Here is a 16,601-nt window from a genome sequence, read left to right as displayed (position 1 = left end):
GACTCCTTAGACTACAAGCAGAAATAACTAGGCAAAACCTTAAAAGTGGTAGCACCAAGATAACAGAGAAACTTCTTTTGAAACACTTGCGCATGTGATTTATCACGGCTGCCCACGACCAACCCGTAATAACAACTACCTTCTCCTATCATGATGAGAGCCAATCTCTCGAGAACCAAGGACATCATAACCCGGCAAGTAAAGAGTACTCATAAGAGATCATAAAGACTCAAACACACTCCCAGATGCGACGACGACGACTGATGCGTCCCATTACGTCTAGCTAAAAACCTTCAAAAAGCGATCATATCTAAACAGATCATGAAGGCAAGTACAAAATTGCATTTTTCTGTATTAATTTTCTAGAAAAATTACAATGACGATATATTGCTCGTTTATTTTAATTAAATATAGGTAAGTAACTTGTGTGAATTTTCTTTACCAAATACTAGTAGATAGTTCTATCCAGAAAACAAAAAGAGAGAATTATTCATTACTATGTTCCTCCTTTTATCATTTTGATGCTTTACTAGGTAATCATCAACCATCGGGTTAATTTTAATGGAAAGCAGACGTTACAAAACAAAAAAATAGATATTTATATCCCTATTTATATATGTGTTTTGATTACCTCGATATATTTTGAATAGTTCAGTCACCTTAAAGCTTCAGTATTTTTGTTAGAGTGTTTTTTATATAAAAAAGGCAAATTTGTTGTACTGATTATACTAAATTTTCAGAGGACATTTTTGCCCCCTATAAAGTTGCGCCATTAGAGTATTAGACAACGCACCACTTCATATAGACTTGGCAGTTCACAGTTGGCATATAATCATAGTAGAAGAATAACGGATCTGAATGGTAGAATGAGAAAAGGGAAAGACAGAGAAAAAATTGGGTGGGGCAAAAAAAAATTTCTTTGGTGGGAAACTTTTTTAATAATTAATATATATTTATATAAAGATTTCGTACAGCCATGACATAAAATGTCATGCATATTTTAGAAAAACATAAAATATGGAAATAGCTTAGGTGGGAAACTTCTCACTGCTAGATAGAGTGAGAAGAATTAGTCTAGAAATCATCCATTCAAACCCTAACATTTAAACATTGTTTTCATATCATATATGACCATATATCTTCAATATTACATACACATCTCTAACATACGCATCTAATTAATTTAGTTTTATGAAACCTAGTATGAGCTCTTCTTTAAACCTAGCTACATTTTTAATTAATTTGGTTATCCTCATACCTCATTAGTTGTAAGCATGTTTAATTTGGACGTTATTTAATTACATACTTACGTTACTATCACAGTGAAAACGATATCCTAAACAGACAAATATATTGTTTTCTTACTTTTTTTGTCAACAATGTTTTATCAACGATGTCTAGAGAGAACCCTCTTTAAATAATTAATAATAATGATAGAGATGTTTCATTTCATATAGATTATAGAGACTACACGCTGCTACGTTTGCAGACTTGTAATCTTTAAAAAAAAAAATCATTTAGAACTTTGGTTTAGTTTACTAATTTTGTTATTAGGAGTATATGATTGTTTCCGCAACATATGAAATAAATACCATTTATCAACTTCATAATACGAGTAGATTATGTTAGAATATTGTACCAAGTACCAACTAACACCAAAACACGAGTATATCGAGTTATTGGTATATATAATGGGTAGTAGGCCCATGTTACGTACGTTCGATGATTTTACAACCAAGCAATCATTGACGTTAAGTTTTTAAAAAAGAAAACTCAAGGTTCGTTTTTGTTGTGTGTGGTTGAGGAATCTATTTTAGTAAAATAGAGAAAAAAATTCTTTTTTACTATTTGTTGTCTTTGATAACAAAAACAAATAATAATTCTTCTTTACTGGTGGGTTCAGAAGAATAATAGAACACTAAAATTAAAATTCTAACTTTGTGGTATCAGATCCATACTTATATTTTGTAGTAATCTAGTATTGACAAACCTTTTTTATTTTCTGCTATTTTTTCCACCCAAAGTAGTGGTATTATAGAGAAATCATGATACAAGTCTTGGGACTTGATTTTACCAAATGCATGTTCATCCTCGAAGATAGCCACGTTAATTATAAAGAACATATTTGTTTATATGTAAATCTAGAACAAATATAAATTTATAATTTAACAACATAATGTTTTTTTTTTAAATCAACCTTTTAGTTTTTTTGAAAAGGCTTTTAAATAATTGTGTATCTTGTTTCACAAAATGTTCTAGTATCATTTTGTAATCTGAGGAAATGTTTTTTGTGTTAGTCTAAATTATATTCCAAAGCTTATTAAAAATAATTTAGTTTACATAACTTTAATGTAAGAAGATGAATACTAATAATAATGATACGGTGAGAGTTATAAACCCAAACGAATGAACGTACATAATTAGAGATAATAATACTTTACCTAATTTCAGGTGTGAATTCGTTAGATTGGGGTCTATTCTTTATTGTTTTCTTCAATTTGGAGTATTGTACTATTGTCAGAAAATTCAGATAATTTACATAAAACATGTAATTTCTGGAAAAAAATATACAATCGTTTCTCATTTCTTTCTCTTTTTGGTGACCAAATCAAAAGGTCCACACTCTCTTAGAAATGTATGGATTTATGTTGCATTAGCTATATAGAAGATATCAAGTTTGCCACAAACAAAAAAAGAAAAAGAAAAAAAGAAGAAGATATCACTAGTAAACAAATAGCGTTCCAGTCAATATTTTAAACTCTTCTATCCTCCACTCACAAACTAACAAATTATGTTCCAGTATACTTTTGCATGGACCACTCTTTTGCCCCCGGCCCGTATCTAATCTTTCCCGTCGAAGTTACAAGTTACAAACAAAAAAAAAAAAAAATGGAGCCGGATGGACCACTCTGATTATGATTTTATGCTTTTTGTTTGAAAAGCCAGTTCATTTTTTTTGGTAGGCAAAAGCCAGTTCATAATAATTAGGCCTGGGCAGATTAACTGAACTGAATTAACTGAACCGAAACCGAATCGAAATTTTGGTTTCGGTTCGGATTCGATTATAAGACCATAATCGAATGGATAGTATTTCAGACATCCATGGGTATCGGTTCCTAACCGATATCAATTCGATTACCCAAATATACCAGAATCAAACCAAAATCATATTAAAATTGCTACTGTCGTCGAACAGCTAAACTCTCAATCTCTCGCCTTAGACGAGTGCATGCAACCACTACACCACAAAGACATTTTAATTAGTAGATGCCTTTTGGGTTAATAAGGGGATAACGTTTAAACTAAAAAAACTGGCCTGGAACTCAACCGATATCATATAAATTTAGACCAAAATATTAAAACATTTTTAATATTGTCAAAATTTTATCACATTTTTATTCATATCTAACAATTTTTTAAAAATTTATATTATTGTGGATATCCGGAACCAAACTAAAAATAACCGAAACCAAACCGAACCCGAACCGAAATAGGAAATTAACCGAATGGATCCTAAAATCCTATATCCGAAATATCCGGAACCGAATGGATATATCTGGAACCGAACCGAATATCCGAACGCCCAAGACTAATAATAATAACTTAAAAGTTAAAACATATAAGTGATATTTATTATTATATACATACTCTGTGACATAAAGAGATGTTTAGAAGTTTTTATACATTTTAAGAAAACAATGATTACTGAGTTTAAATATTTTTTTTTTTTGACTAAAAAGATATTTTTTAATTTTAAACCAATAACAATTTAAATTTTTAAATATTTTCAATGATTACGTCTTGAAGTTTACAAAACATCAATATTTATGGGACAAAAAAATATCTCAAAACATCAATTTTTTTGAAGGATAGAACAACTGAACAAGTTCGGTTCTTCACTCTCGGGTACATATCATCAATCACCCGAAGCGTGAAGACCCAATCTGAAAATTTAAATGCGAACAACTAGCTAACTGAAGGCGGTCAGCAAAACGTCGATGATGACATAACGGCTTCGGCCGATTCGGCCCATTAACAGCCCTTTATGGACCAGGCATGTACGTAGCATGGCAAGAAATAGGTATCAAAAGAATGTGAAAATTGATCCATGCGAAACTGTTAACTATCTATATAAACGATAGAATACAATAGGTTATACAAAAATCCATAAACTGATGACCAAGCTTATAGCACATAAGAACACGATAGCGTGTTCAATTTCAAAAGAATTTGAAGCCTTAATTTTGGAATCCACTTTTGCTTTTCATATTTTTGAGCTCGAATCTCAATTAATTTCGAGACTCATGAGCTATACAGATGCTTCCACCTTCATTCTCTAAAGGTTTTCCAAGTTGTATTTATTCGTTCTAAAGTTTCATATGTACAGATTAGTTACATAAAACTCCAACGACAACTTATACAAATGTTTAAATAACCAAAATATTGATAAACTAGGATACTAGTAAAAGACTAAACGTAACCCATGTATCAAGGTACTAGGAAATACATAGCGCTTCCTTTAAGGGCTCTTCTCGGCATCGTTTCTAGTCACTTTATGATCAATCTTTAAGTCACCGCCGCCTATGATGGACGATAGAGCAGTTGCTAAAGCCGACTGAAAACTTGGATCTGTCGTGATCGCCTTTATTGTTTCTGCTGGTAAAGATGACACTTGATGAGTCATAATGTTCTTGATTCCTATGTGATCATGATTGGTTTGTGTAGGATGAGATGAAGATGAAGATGACGATGAGGATGACCTTCCAAATGGATCAAAAGATGACCCGGCGGTTCGGGTTTGAATGATGCTTTGGTAAGGTAATTGCTGATGGGTGCTAATGTTGCCGTAAGGTGCACGGTATTGACTACTGTGAATACCACCACCAGCACTCCAATTCTGCAATGTATTGGTGTTGTTTGAGAAGTTAAGATTGGTTGAAGGATAACTATTCGATCTCGAGACATTGCCAGTAGGAGAATTGAATCGATTGAGCATGGATATGAACGGTTGCTGTGATGAGGATGAGGATGTGAGGTCAAGAGTGATGGTGGGATGGCCTGAAGAGGAAGGGGAAGAAGAAGAGGTTTGGAGGAAAGGTGATTTAGATTTTGGAGTGATATTGCCGGAGAGAGAGAAGTTAAGGCCATGAAGATCAGCTGCAGCGACAGAGGAGGAGGAGGAGGAGGCACCCGAGAGCAGCATGGAGGCGGCGGCTGAAGTGGCAGAGGCCATTGCGGTTGCTGACATGGGAAGTGGGTGGTTATGTGTTCCTTCGTATGTTGAGATAAGGATAGACATATCTTCTGAACATCTTTGCACCTATATAAAGGATAAAGATTCTTGTGCTAATATATATGTATTCTCTGCATAATTAATTGGGATTATTAAGTTACCTGTTTTCTTACGGGACAAGAAGCTGCAATGGTACACCGATAGTAAGCTCGAGGACATGGATTTCCTTTTGCTATTTTCTGACCATATTTCCTCCATTGACATCCATCATTCATCTGCATATATAAGCACCAACTCAAGAAAATAAAAATATAAACGTTTGATTTGTTGTGAAAACTGTTTCATCATATAGTAAATAGAAGTGAAAAAATAAATTATTGAAAAAAATATTTACTCTCTAATCAAAACAAGCTACGAATTTAAAATGTAAACTTAAAAAGAAAAGAAGTAAAGAAGTAATTATAAGCTTTAAAGTACAGATGATAGTTTAATATATATTCAACTAGATATGATTACTAACATTATGATATATACTCGTTTAAAGATGTGTAGAAAATGTACTAACCGTTGGTGTCTCACATCTTGATCTCACAGAAACCCTAGTTTTCTTAACAAGGTTTTGAGGCAAAAGCTCTTCTTGATCGTCATGATCATCTTCATCATTCTTAAACCCAAAATTATTCTCTGATGTACTCTTATTAGTGTCACCAGTCTCCAGCGATATCTTTTCTTTATTATGATCAGTCTGAAACTTCGCATTAGGGTTACTCAAATCCTTGTATTCAAATGCCACACTCAACCCATGATCACTACCCTTTTCATAATCATCAAGTTTTTCTTCATCACCCACCTCCACAATTTTTTTACTGTTTTCTTCTTTATTCATCCTTGAACCACTTGGAACCGGTGACTTTGACCGTCTACCTAGGCTCAACGAGACAAGTTCTTCGCGCTCGTTAACTTTTTCTTTGTCTCTGTCTTTGTCTTGAGGATGCCCTTTTGATGAGAACTTTTTTGGTTCTTCATGTTGCATCATTAATTGGTTGTATTGTGTTTGAAGGATGTCAAAATCTTTCTTGATTTTACTCAATGATGACTTTAGCCTTCGATTTTCCTCTTTAGCCTCCTCCATTTCGACTTTAGTTGAGTCCAACTGATCTCATCATATCATACGTTTATAATATGTGCATGATTACTCAAAATTTGTAACATATATAAACATTATGTTGATTGGCTAAGTCTCTCATTAATATGGTATGTATGCCTTAAAACCTTATCATGGCTTTTCTTTCTTTTTCATAATTATTGTGTTGTTGATAATTGATATGGATAAGCAAATTATTCTCTGGTATATAATTTATATGATACATATATATTAAGGAAATAAACATGATCTAATTAATTTGGAAAACTGTATGCAACTCTCACGTCAACTATATAAAAAAAAAATTAAGATGCATCTCTGCATCAGGTTCAACAAGTAATGCTTTTCATAAAAAATAGCAGAACGGATCTAACAATAGATTTGAAGATCTAGCGTAGTCCAATCTTAGAATTCAAATTAATATACGCTGATTCGAAGATCTAGATGTTCTTGGTCAAATGATTAACCAAGAACGTGAGAAAATTATGGAATATATATGCATGTATATGATTCCAAGGATTGATTGATGCATATGTATAAATGACGTCTAATTATTTAAAAATACAAACAGGAAACTATACCTTGGATCTTATAATTTGCTCGTGCTCTTCATGAGAATCATCGTGAGACGAATCAAGCTTTCTCATCACCTCCTGGTTCTCTTCTCCTCCATGACCAGTACTCTTCAAGAAATCTTTCTTCTCCATTATTCTGCTTTGATATATTTTTTATAAGCTCTTATGTCTTTTTTTTTTCTCTGGAACAGTTGATTTCTATATATGCAAACTATATGTATATATCCTTTGACTATGCCCATTAAATATATCACAAAAACATGCAAGTCTCCTTTATTTATATGTTGTTCAGAGAACATGATTGCTAAAATAATTACCAAATTTTTTATGATAAACATATAGCGTTATATAATATGATAAACATATAGTGTATATATGATAATCTAAAATTCAGACTGAGCATAGTCTCCTATTTTTATTTAGCGGAAAATTAAAATTCCAAACTTTAAATCAAACTACAGTTTAAAGAGTTTGGAGACTAAAAAAGGTAAAATACAAAATATGGACTAGACTATATTACAATTATTCTAACCCTATATATATTCTATTTACACATTTGTTTGCAGCAAATGTTTCAAACCACGGAAAAACAAGCACGCAACTCTGAAATCTTGAAAGGTCAACAGCCAATCCAATTGAACAAACAAATAAGTTAAAGTAATAAGAATACGTATGACTAAATATGATTCCGAATATAATAATATATTAGTTAGTTTTCTTTTTAACAAATAGCAACACACGCACATAAAAAAAACGAAAAAAAGTTCTGCATCCGATTAATTAGGTAAAATAAAGAATAATGTTGTTCGTGGATCGACAGTGTCGACTAATTGGACGAGAAATATTCAACTTCAACTCTTTATATTTGTAAACAGCAATGTCTTAACAGCAAACACAGTTAAGGTTTGGAGCCGAAATCGTGGACCCACCGGCCAACGTTGATGCTAAAGAACAACGTTGAAATTTCTTGATCACATCGTTACAAGTTCATCTCTATCTTTTCTTTTATTTAATCGCTAACCTATCTTACTATCTATAAGACTTCTGCGGTGGTAAGCGACAAGACAAAATGTCAAGCAGGACAAAGTGTGGCATAAGAAACCCTTTATATATATAAAAAAAGATTGTGGTTAATAAGAAAGAGGATGAACCCAAAAATGTAATAAAGACGATCGAAAGGTTTCTAAGCATTGTAATTAATATTTCCTCCGTTTCAAAATATAAGATGTTTTAGAGAAGTTTTTTATTTCATAATATAGGATGTTTTCAAGTTTTTATGCAACTTTTAAATTAGTTTAGTATTTTATATTATGCAGTATTGTTTCTGATGGATTGAATTTGTTAAAAGTAAAGACTTCTTAATCTGCGTGTTTTATTTAAAACATCCTATATTTTAAAACGGAGGGAATAGTTATTAAATTTTAACAAAGATTTCTTCGTCATCTGAAAAATCTAATAGTTATCGAATTTTTACTATCAACAAATAAGATGATATCAAAGTAGATTTCTTCGTCATTTAAAAGGATTAAAGTAGTTATCAATTTTTTACTATCGACAAATAAGATAATATCAAAATAGATTTCTTCGTCATTTAAAAGGATTAAAATAGTTCGATTATTCAAAATAGCATCTAATATAATATTTTGTAAGTTAATAAACCTAATAATCTTTTTGGGAAGCACACAAACAAACGATTCAAACATATAGTTTCATCTTAGAGTTGATGTGTTTAATTTGCCACTCGTGTACAAATGCGGTTTTATGTTTCAATAAGTGTCTAGTGTTTATGGTATGCAAACAAAGTTTTGTCCGTTTAAAGAAGACATTGCCCTAACTAAGGCTATCATGCAATATGCTATGGACAAAAATCCTTCCGCTGACCTACTTTTTATCTCAAGCCACATAGACTACTGTCATGGTAATTATCTCAACTTATTAAATTAAATCGAGATTAACATTATTTTTATTCGCAAACTAAGGGTGCAAATGGTTGCTCAATTGAAAAGGTTGAAGGAGTTGAAAAAAATTATTCAACCAAATTTCACCATTTGAATAGAAGAGGACGAAGAAGTTGGAAATACTTATTCAATCCATTCAACCTAAAAAGTTGAAAAAATAAACTAATCCTACAGCAAAAATGTTCAACTTGTTCAACCACTATTTTGGAGATGAATAAGTTGAATATTATTCAGTCCAATTTTATTCAACTTAAAATTTTCACCTCTTTCAATTTTAAGCAACCATTTGCAGCGTAAATAGTTTTTTATTTTTGATGTAGGTGATTTGGGATATGGTGTCTCTTCTCTTTCCTAACGATGTTAACCCTCAGGATTATTTTAAAAAGATTAAAAACTCCTTATCCAAGGGAAGTTTTGAACTGCTTCCCACTAATAAAAATTTAAGTTAAAAACTTATAAAACTGTAAATCTAGATCCAAAAAATTGGTTATATCTAAATAATCATGTTGCAAATTTTAAATCACATATGACTTTGTTACAAACAAACTGAAGGTTTAATCAATTACAAATTGCATGATTTGTTTTAAATTACGCCGTTTGTTTCTTTGTTTAATGAAGTCTTAAAATTTTGCCAAATGGTTGGTTTTGGTAGGCTTGGCATCTCAATAGTATTATACTATACATTCATTATACATAATATATATAATCAAGGTATTATTGTAATGCATTTATATATAAATATATAAATTGTATGACTTCCAAGCTCCAACTGAAAAACCAAATTGACCATTGAGTTGATAATTAGGTTCATAAAATTTGTATTGTATTTCTTTTTGTGTGTTTATATAGTTTATGTTTCATTTTTGCATGTGAGATTCTAAACGCATATACGACTACGGTCTATATAGCTTATGGTATGATATTTATGTTATTGTTATATATAGCACCATCATTCACATTTAAATTTAGTAAGATACATGTTATTGGCAAGAAAAAAATAAAAATAAACATGAGGAATATTTTCGTGGACATGTGATTGATAATAATAAGTAGATATTTTTAAATGGATCACGATCTAAGGACTTTTCCTTGGTTGCGTAGAGTTATGTATATACCATTGACATTTTACAATAATTAGTCAACTTGTTGACCCAGTTTTTGAAAGCTAATTCATGTCTTTAACACTTTTAACTATTTCGTTTTCGTTTTGAAGTTCCTCTAAAAATTATCATTAGCATTTTCTACAATTAGGAAAAAACATAAAATTCGGCGACTTCGAAGACATCGGGGCTAAATGTAATAAGTAAGGGAAGACAGGGGTATATTTGGAATAAAATAAAAATGCAGAAAGTTACAGAAACCCTAAACCCTAATTTGCCATCGCCTTCTTTGGGGCTTTTCCTCTGCACCTGTCTCTCCTCTTCAACCTCACAGAACGAGAGTGGGCGATTCGAGTGAGCGAACACTTATCCTTATAATTGCATCCTCAAGGTAAAATTTTGATAGCTCTAGCCAGCTTAAACGATTGTTGTTTAGGAGTAATCTCCATAGAACTCTGCTGATTTTGCTTTATTAGATTTGTTTACTCTTTTCGAGCCTTTGTTGCGTCATATACGAATGGATTTATGGTTTTGCGTTAATGGGTTCTCTTCATTCTTACAGATTTTGAGATAAAGTTTGATTCTTTTTGTTGAGTTCGCAATGACGTTGCTTGAAGCTATCTCCAACACCGTAGCGAAACAGGACCGAGTCGAGTCGCAGTCAGATTATCCAATCCCTCTTAGCCACGATGGTATCTTCGCAAATCTGAAACCGAAGCTAGAAAACCCTAATCCTGGTACCCTTATCAATCCAATATCCGGGTGGGGAATCTCCGGAAGCGATGTTGAAGTCATTGATTTGGGTAAGAAGTTTTCGTCTAAGCTGAAAAGGAAGCTTAAGGATACGAATGGGTTTGTCAAAGATGAGTTTGTGAGAATGTTGAAGCAGTTTCTTGAGAATATTGGTGAGAAAGTTGGGATTTTAGAGGCTAAGCCTGATGAGTTGAAGGAGTTGAAAAAGACTACTGAGCTTTTGATGGGTACAAATGCAGCTGGGTTAGTCTTGGGTGATCAAGCTGGTCTTGAGATACAGGAACTGGTGGAGAAGAATGGGTTTCTGATGGGTAGAGATGTATCTGGTTTAATTTTGAAAGATTGTATTCGTTTAGAGATGTGGGAGCTAGTGGAAATCTTGATTTCAAACTCCTTGGTTGATCATTCTTCATACTCTTATTTAGTTAGCAATCTTGTTGAGAAGCAAAGGTCAGATTTGCTTTGTGTTGTGATCAAACAAGCTTCAGATCTTGGGGCAACTGAGCTTCTATCGATCTTGAAGTATTTTTTATGCCCATCAAAGGAAGCAATTAGCAACATGGATAAGGTAAGAGAAGAATGGGACAGTGAGGCTATGTTGGCGATTGAAAAGGTGAGCAACACAGAGCTGTCAAAGAAGTCTAAAGTTGCTGAAGAAGCTTCGATCTTGCTGATGGTTGCTCACGACGGGTTTTCAACCTCTGAGCTTTGCCTGCATTACTTGTTAGCTTCTCGGAATGTTGATGAAGTCATGTTTGCATCTGCAGTCAGTAAGTTGAATGGCAATGAGATGAGGAGCTTTATTCGATACCTCTCTAAATGGATGAAGAAGTATGAGATGTTCCCTCAAGCTGGTCCATGCCCTAAAGCCGACTCCAAGCTCGGTTTGAAACTATGCAACTGGGTTCCTGAACTCGAAGACATAACCAAATGTTTGGGGCTTATTATCGATGAGAACTTCTCCACTCTGGTTCTACACTCGGATTTGCATGAAGAGCTAAAGTCTATTGCAAGAGTAGCAAATGGTTTAGCTTCAGAATCAAAAGTGTGCTGTTTTATGGCTAATGTGGTTGAAAGTTTGAAACAAGAAGCTGCTCGGAACTAGAGTTTCACAGTTCATGGAGTGCTCAGTTTAGATGGCGTTTGATGCAACCCTTTTTCACTCTTCTTATTTATTGTTCTCCACTGCCTTTTTGTATTTTCTAGTTTCAGTTCATCCTCTAACTAAAAGTATAATTTTGTTCGTTCTCTTTGAGAGTTTGTCACCAACTTATAAACATTGCCAGTCTGATGTATGCTGCAAATCTTATAGCACTGGGTTAAAAAAAAAACTTTCTTTCACTGGTTGCCGAGCTGAAAAGTGAATCCATTAGTCTCCCAATTTATGGCTTTTGATTTTGTGGCGGATTTGTTTGTGATCCAGTCTCGACCACGTTCAGGAACTGAGCACAAGTTAATGTCTCACAGAGCTGGATAATAAAAGTCGTTCGCTTTACGAACCTCCACACACACGAGAGCTTGCCGCATGATGAACCAACGGCTAATGAGTGTATGGTAAGGCGCCTCTCACTCTAGCGCAGGTTGAAGAAGGGTAAGAACGTAAATGATCCGAAGAAGATGCTTCACAGTCACGCAGCTGACCTGGGGACTACCCAACCCCTTTCTCACCTTCTTAAATTGCTTATCTGTCAATCATCATTTCCCATTTGTGTTGTTTACTTAATTGCTGGTAATTTTTTCCCACAAAGTTTTGATTTTTACTTCTTTTTTTTTTTTTTGTATTTTGGGTCTGCGTTTGAGAAAAATGGAGTTTTTTGTTTTGTTTTATGCAAAAAGTAAAGATCTAACGGCTGTAAAAGAACGGTGTTAGATTTAAAATATGGAGATGCGTTTTGCAGTTTTTTTAAATTATAAATAAAAATAAATTTGTTGTCAAAAAAAAAAAAATAATAAAATAAATTTCTTTGTCGTCGTGGTCACTCTGAAACTAACACACCACCGAAGAGCGCTCTTAACCAATGCTCTAGACTAAAGAGATTTGCAATTGGAAAGCATCTCTTGAGACTTGAAGTAGCAGTACCTTCAACAGATTCAGTCACGGTAATGTTGTCTTCCTCTTAGTTGTGTCGGATTCAGACATGAGATCCAACCACGTGCTCTAATTTGAGTCCGACATTTCACGGAGTAGTTCGACTACAATGAGATTTGAGGATCCCTAAAAAAAATTAATACTTTCTTTTTTCTTACTGTTTATTTTGAGATCAGGTAGTGTGGATTTGAGATCAGGTTCATTCACTTGCAAGGTGAGTTTCCAGATCTGGTTTCGGTAATTTTTCATTTCTGGAGTTTTGGAGATTTTTTTGTTTTATGGTAATCATTGCATTTTCTAGTTTGATCTTCATTGGTTAATGATTGTGATTTACTATCTTGTTGATTATAATAAAAAATTACTTGTCTTTCCTGTACTCATGGACGAATGATTGTATTAATTTATCTTAGTTTTGTGGCCGACAGTGATTTTTTAATTTGGATCTCTACAGTCTGATCCATTGAACTTAGTATGAATGCCTGATCCATTGAACTTAGTATGATTAATCCTGTTGCAAAGAGCCTCTTAGATATAACCAAAATCTACTGAAAGATTTGCAAATTGCAATATTTTGGTAATAATGTGTTGTGTTATTATATAGTCTTTTGTTATTTTGCTTAAAGCAAATTGTTTTGTGATTTCTCCGAAAAATGCAGGTGCTGTGAAATTTTTTGGTTCTAGACATCATGGGAAAGCCTGTAAGGTGGTTAAAAAGTGTGCTACTTGGAAAGAAACCATCTAAATCTAGTGGTATTACAGAGAAAGAGGTAAACTTGTTTTCTTTTCAAATGTTGTATGATAAAACATTTATGATAAAACATTTGGATTTCATATTTGGATAGTAGTTACATACTTACATGACATGTCTCTTTTTACTAGTTTTTTAGCTTTCTGCATTGTAGTCTTTTTCCCGGATTGTTCACGGCTAATTCTGTTCTGTCTGCTGTTGTCACTTTATGATTGCCTTTCTCTTTGTTGTCTGTTTATAATTGTTACAAAAATTATATGGTTATCACATGAACAGAGAACTGTGAATGGAAAAGAGGTTGTCGTTATTTCAAAGGTTGAAGAATCCGATGTTGTTTCGGATCTTCCACCCATTGGAAATGCAGTAGTTTATACCAGTGGTATGGTAGAGACACAGAATCTAGAACATGAAGATGTTTCAGCCAACGAGATACAAGTTCCTGAGGTACAACCAACAGATTCTCAAGATGCTGCTTTTGTTACTGATGATTCGCCATCCGAATCAGAGAAGATTCAACAAGAGATTGCAGCAGTTACTATGCAGGCTGCATATAGAGGCTACTTGGTAATATTTTTAAGCTTCTGGTCTAGATATAGACATGGCTCTTGATTTCACAATTTTTGTATTCTGATCTAAGCTCTCTATGTGAAGGCTCGACGTGCTTTCAGGATCTTAAAAGGTATAATAAGGCTACAAGCAGTTTTCCGTGGTCACATGGTTAGGAGGCAAGCTGTTTCGACCCTGTGCTGTGTTATGGGAATTGTCAGATTGCAAGCACTTGCTCGAGGAAGGGAGATCAGACATTCCGACATTGGAGTTGAAGTTCATAGGAAATGCCAGTTGCATCATCAGCCATTAGTAATGCTAATCTTGCGCGTCTCTGTGATTTTGGTTTTTCTAGCTGATGGCTCTTAACTCTAATCCTGCATACAAAATTTTCTGTCTTATCAGGAAAATAAACTCACGGACTCAGGTGTTGATACACATGCTTACCTGGGAATCAAGAAGCTAACAGCAAATGCTTTTGCTCAGAAGGTATATACTTGTTTCTGCTATTACTATGTTTTGAAACTAGGAGATGAGAAGATTTCATGGTAGATGATTTTTGCTGTCTTTTTATCTTATCAGCTTCTAGCTTCATCGCCAAACGTGATGCCATTGTCCCTTGAGAATGATTCTTCCAATTCAATCTGGTTAGAGAACTGGTCAGCTTCTTGCTTCTGGAAACCAGTTCCTCAGCCAAAGAAAGCCTCAGTCAGAAAAACTCAAAAAAAGTTGAGCAGTAACTCTCAGTCTCAGGTAGTCGAGGCTGAGTTTGCTAGACCAAAGAAGAGTGTACGCAAAGTCCCTATCGACAACCCCTCAGTGACACAGACATCACTTGAGTTTGAAAAACCCAAACGCAGCTTCCGCAAAGTTTCAGCAAGTCAATCTGTAGAGCCACTACCAGACATGGAAAATCCTCAAGTTGATCTAGAAAAAGTGAAACGTGGCTTGAGGAAAGTACATAATCCCATAGTTGAGAACTCTATCCAACCTCAACCGGTTCCAATGATTGCAGTCGAAAAGCCAAATCCGGGTTTAGAAGAAGAATTTGTGAATGCCTTTGATAAAGAGAAAGAAGATGAAATGTCTGAGACAGTGGTGGAACAACCTGAGGATTTAATGCAAACTCATGGACCATTGAGAGCCAATGAATCACTTGATTCCACGTTAGTCAACCAAATCGAAGAGAGCGAAGAAAATATAATGATGGCTGAGGAAAAGGAGTATGTGAAAGAAGAGAGAACTCCCAAACAAAACTATAAGGAGAATTCAGCACGGAAGGAGAATCAGAAATCCGGGAAAAAGGGTCATCTGGTTACAGCTGCTCAAACCGCCGAGTGTCAAGAGAGTAGTTATGCAAATCAGACTAGTAGCCCGGGAATACCGAGCTATATGCAAGCGACTAAATCTGCTAAAGCAAAGCTGAGGCTACAAGGCTCTTCTTCACCAAAGGAACTAGGGACTACTGAGAAAGCCAGTAGACGTTACTCTTTACCATCTTCAGGTAATAGTGCAAGAGTCACTTCTCATTCTCCTAAAACAAGAGTCTCAAACTCAGGTGGCAAAACCGGGAATAAGACTGAGAAACCTCTTCTTACGTCCCGAGAAGGAAACGGTTAGTGTCCTAAGCGAAACAAGCTTTCTCACAATGTTTTTCTCTTATTGAAAGTCTCTGAAGAAACTTTTCTTGGATTGGTTTTTGGGTTTTGCAGGGAAGAAAACTCCGGTAGAGTGGAAGAGATGGTAAAAAATAAAAGCTGAGGCCTTTGATGTTTCTATATTACAATGTTTCTAGTTAGTGTGTTTGTCTTTGTGTTCGTGTCATGGAGTTGAGAATGTAAATCATAGATTTTTTTTTGGTGGTATCTTCATTTTCCGTTTTAGTCATCCTACATTTTACTTCTATTACCTTTAAATCTGAAATAAAAAAACTTCAAATTTTTTTGGGATGTATAATGATCATCAAGTTACTCATATCACATGAGTCATATGTTGTGATGGAGATCCTCAATATTTTTATGAAAAAAAACTTACACATGAAGTTAAGCCTCTTTAACAAGTTGAACGAAGCAATCGTCTTTTAAGTTTGAATGAATGATTAGGGAGGGAAGTGATAAGTAATTAAAGGGAAAAACAAAAAGAAAAGCATAAAGGGATATTACATTGAGCTCAAAGAAGCAAAGCAAGACTGAATTTTATTGCATGGAGAAAAGAGCTTGGAATTACAAGCTTTCGTACCAGCTTCCCCTTCAATTTTTTTTTATTCGTTTTCATCATTTTCAATTTATTCTTTCTGAATAAACACTTTTTTCTCCATTTACAGGAAAGCCTTCTTGCTTCTTCTTTGATAGCATTTTTCGTCAAGCCAAATCTTCTTCTCCCTATAAATTCATGGACTTTGTTTTGCTTATCTTACCATAATTACATCTTATTATTAACTTGTTGCTGTATTTAG

General features: G+C 34.0%; 3 protein-coding genes across 3 annotated transcripts; 2 read left to right on the top strand and 1 right to left on the bottom strand.

The window, feature by feature from the left end:
* Nucleotides 4,333-7,150, bottom strand: LOC104776003 (probable WRKY transcription factor 61). The gene is made up of 4 exons (XM_010499991.1): nucleotides 6,959-7,150; nucleotides 5,799-6,386; nucleotides 5,395-5,508; nucleotides 4,333-5,320 (listed from the first exon to the last, which is right to left on the bottom strand). The coding sequence occupies exons 1-4, from the start codon at nucleotides 7,082-7,084 to the stop codon at nucleotides 4,520-4,522; spliced, it is 1,629 nt and encodes a 542-aa protein (XP_010498293.1). The 5' UTR covers nucleotides 7,085-7,150; the 3' UTR covers nucleotides 4,333-4,519.
* LOC104776002 lies at nucleotides 10,290-12,104 on the top strand. The gene is made up of 2 exons (XM_010499990.1): nucleotides 10,290-10,401; nucleotides 10,573-12,104. Exon 2 carries the CDS (start codon nucleotides 10,612-10,614, stop codon nucleotides 11,866-11,868), a length of 1,257 nt encoding a protein of 418 aa, XP_010498292.1. The 5' UTR covers nucleotides 10,290-10,401; nucleotides 10,573-10,611; the 3' UTR covers nucleotides 11,869-12,104.
* LOC104776001 (protein IQ-DOMAIN 31-like) lies at nucleotides 12,569-16,095 on the top strand. The gene is made up of 8 exons (XM_010499987.2): nucleotides 12,569-12,863; nucleotides 13,029-13,066; nucleotides 13,509-13,619; nucleotides 13,877-14,164; nucleotides 14,252-14,458; nucleotides 14,552-14,635; nucleotides 14,729-15,761; nucleotides 15,859-16,095. Exons 3-8 carry the CDS (start codon nucleotides 13,539-13,541, stop codon nucleotides 15,891-15,893), a joined length of 1,728 nt encoding a protein of 575 aa, XP_010498289.1. The 5' UTR covers nucleotides 12,569-12,863; nucleotides 13,029-13,066; nucleotides 13,509-13,538; the 3' UTR covers nucleotides 15,894-16,095.

This window comes from Camelina sativa, chromosome 3 (assembly GCF_000633955.1).
Source record: "Camelina sativa cultivar DH55 chromosome 3, Cs, whole genome shotgun sequence".
Classification (NCBI taxonomy): domain Eukaryota; kingdom Viridiplantae; phylum Streptophyta; class Magnoliopsida; order Brassicales; family Brassicaceae; genus Camelina; species Camelina sativa.
The sequence above is the reverse complement of the archived record's forward strand: the minus strand, read 5'-3'. Positions and strand labels throughout refer to the sequence as shown.

Bases quoted from the DNA above. Each gene is read 5' to 3' on its own strand.
- LOC104776003 (XM_010499991.1), bottom strand. From the start codon at position 7,084: ATGGAGAAGAAAGATTTCTTGAAGAGTACTGGTCATGGAGGAGAAGAG. The intron at 5,509-5,798 runs GTTAGTACATTT...TTATATATGCAG, and splicing joins CAAGATGTGAGACACCAACG to ATGAATGATGGATGTCAATG. The intron at 5,321-5,394 runs GTAACTTAATAA...TCCTTTATATAG, and splicing joins CTTGTCCCGTAAGAAAACAG to GTGCAAAGATGTTCAGAAGA.
- LOC104776002 (XM_010499990.1), top strand. From the start codon at position 10,612: ATGACGTTGCTTGAAGCTATCTCCAACACCGTAGCGAAACAGGACCGA.
- LOC104776001 (XM_010499987.2), top strand. From the start codon at position 13,539: ATGGGAAAGCCTGTAAGGTGGTTAAAAAGTGTGCTACTTGGAAAGAAA. The intron at 13,620-13,876 runs GTAAACTTGTTT...TCACATGAACAG, and splicing joins GTGGTATTACAGAGAAAGAG to AGAACTGTGAATGGAAAAGA. The intron at 14,636-14,728 runs GTATATACTTGT...TTATCTTATCAG, and splicing joins CAAATGCTTTTGCTCAGAAG to CTTCTAGCTTCATCGCCAAA.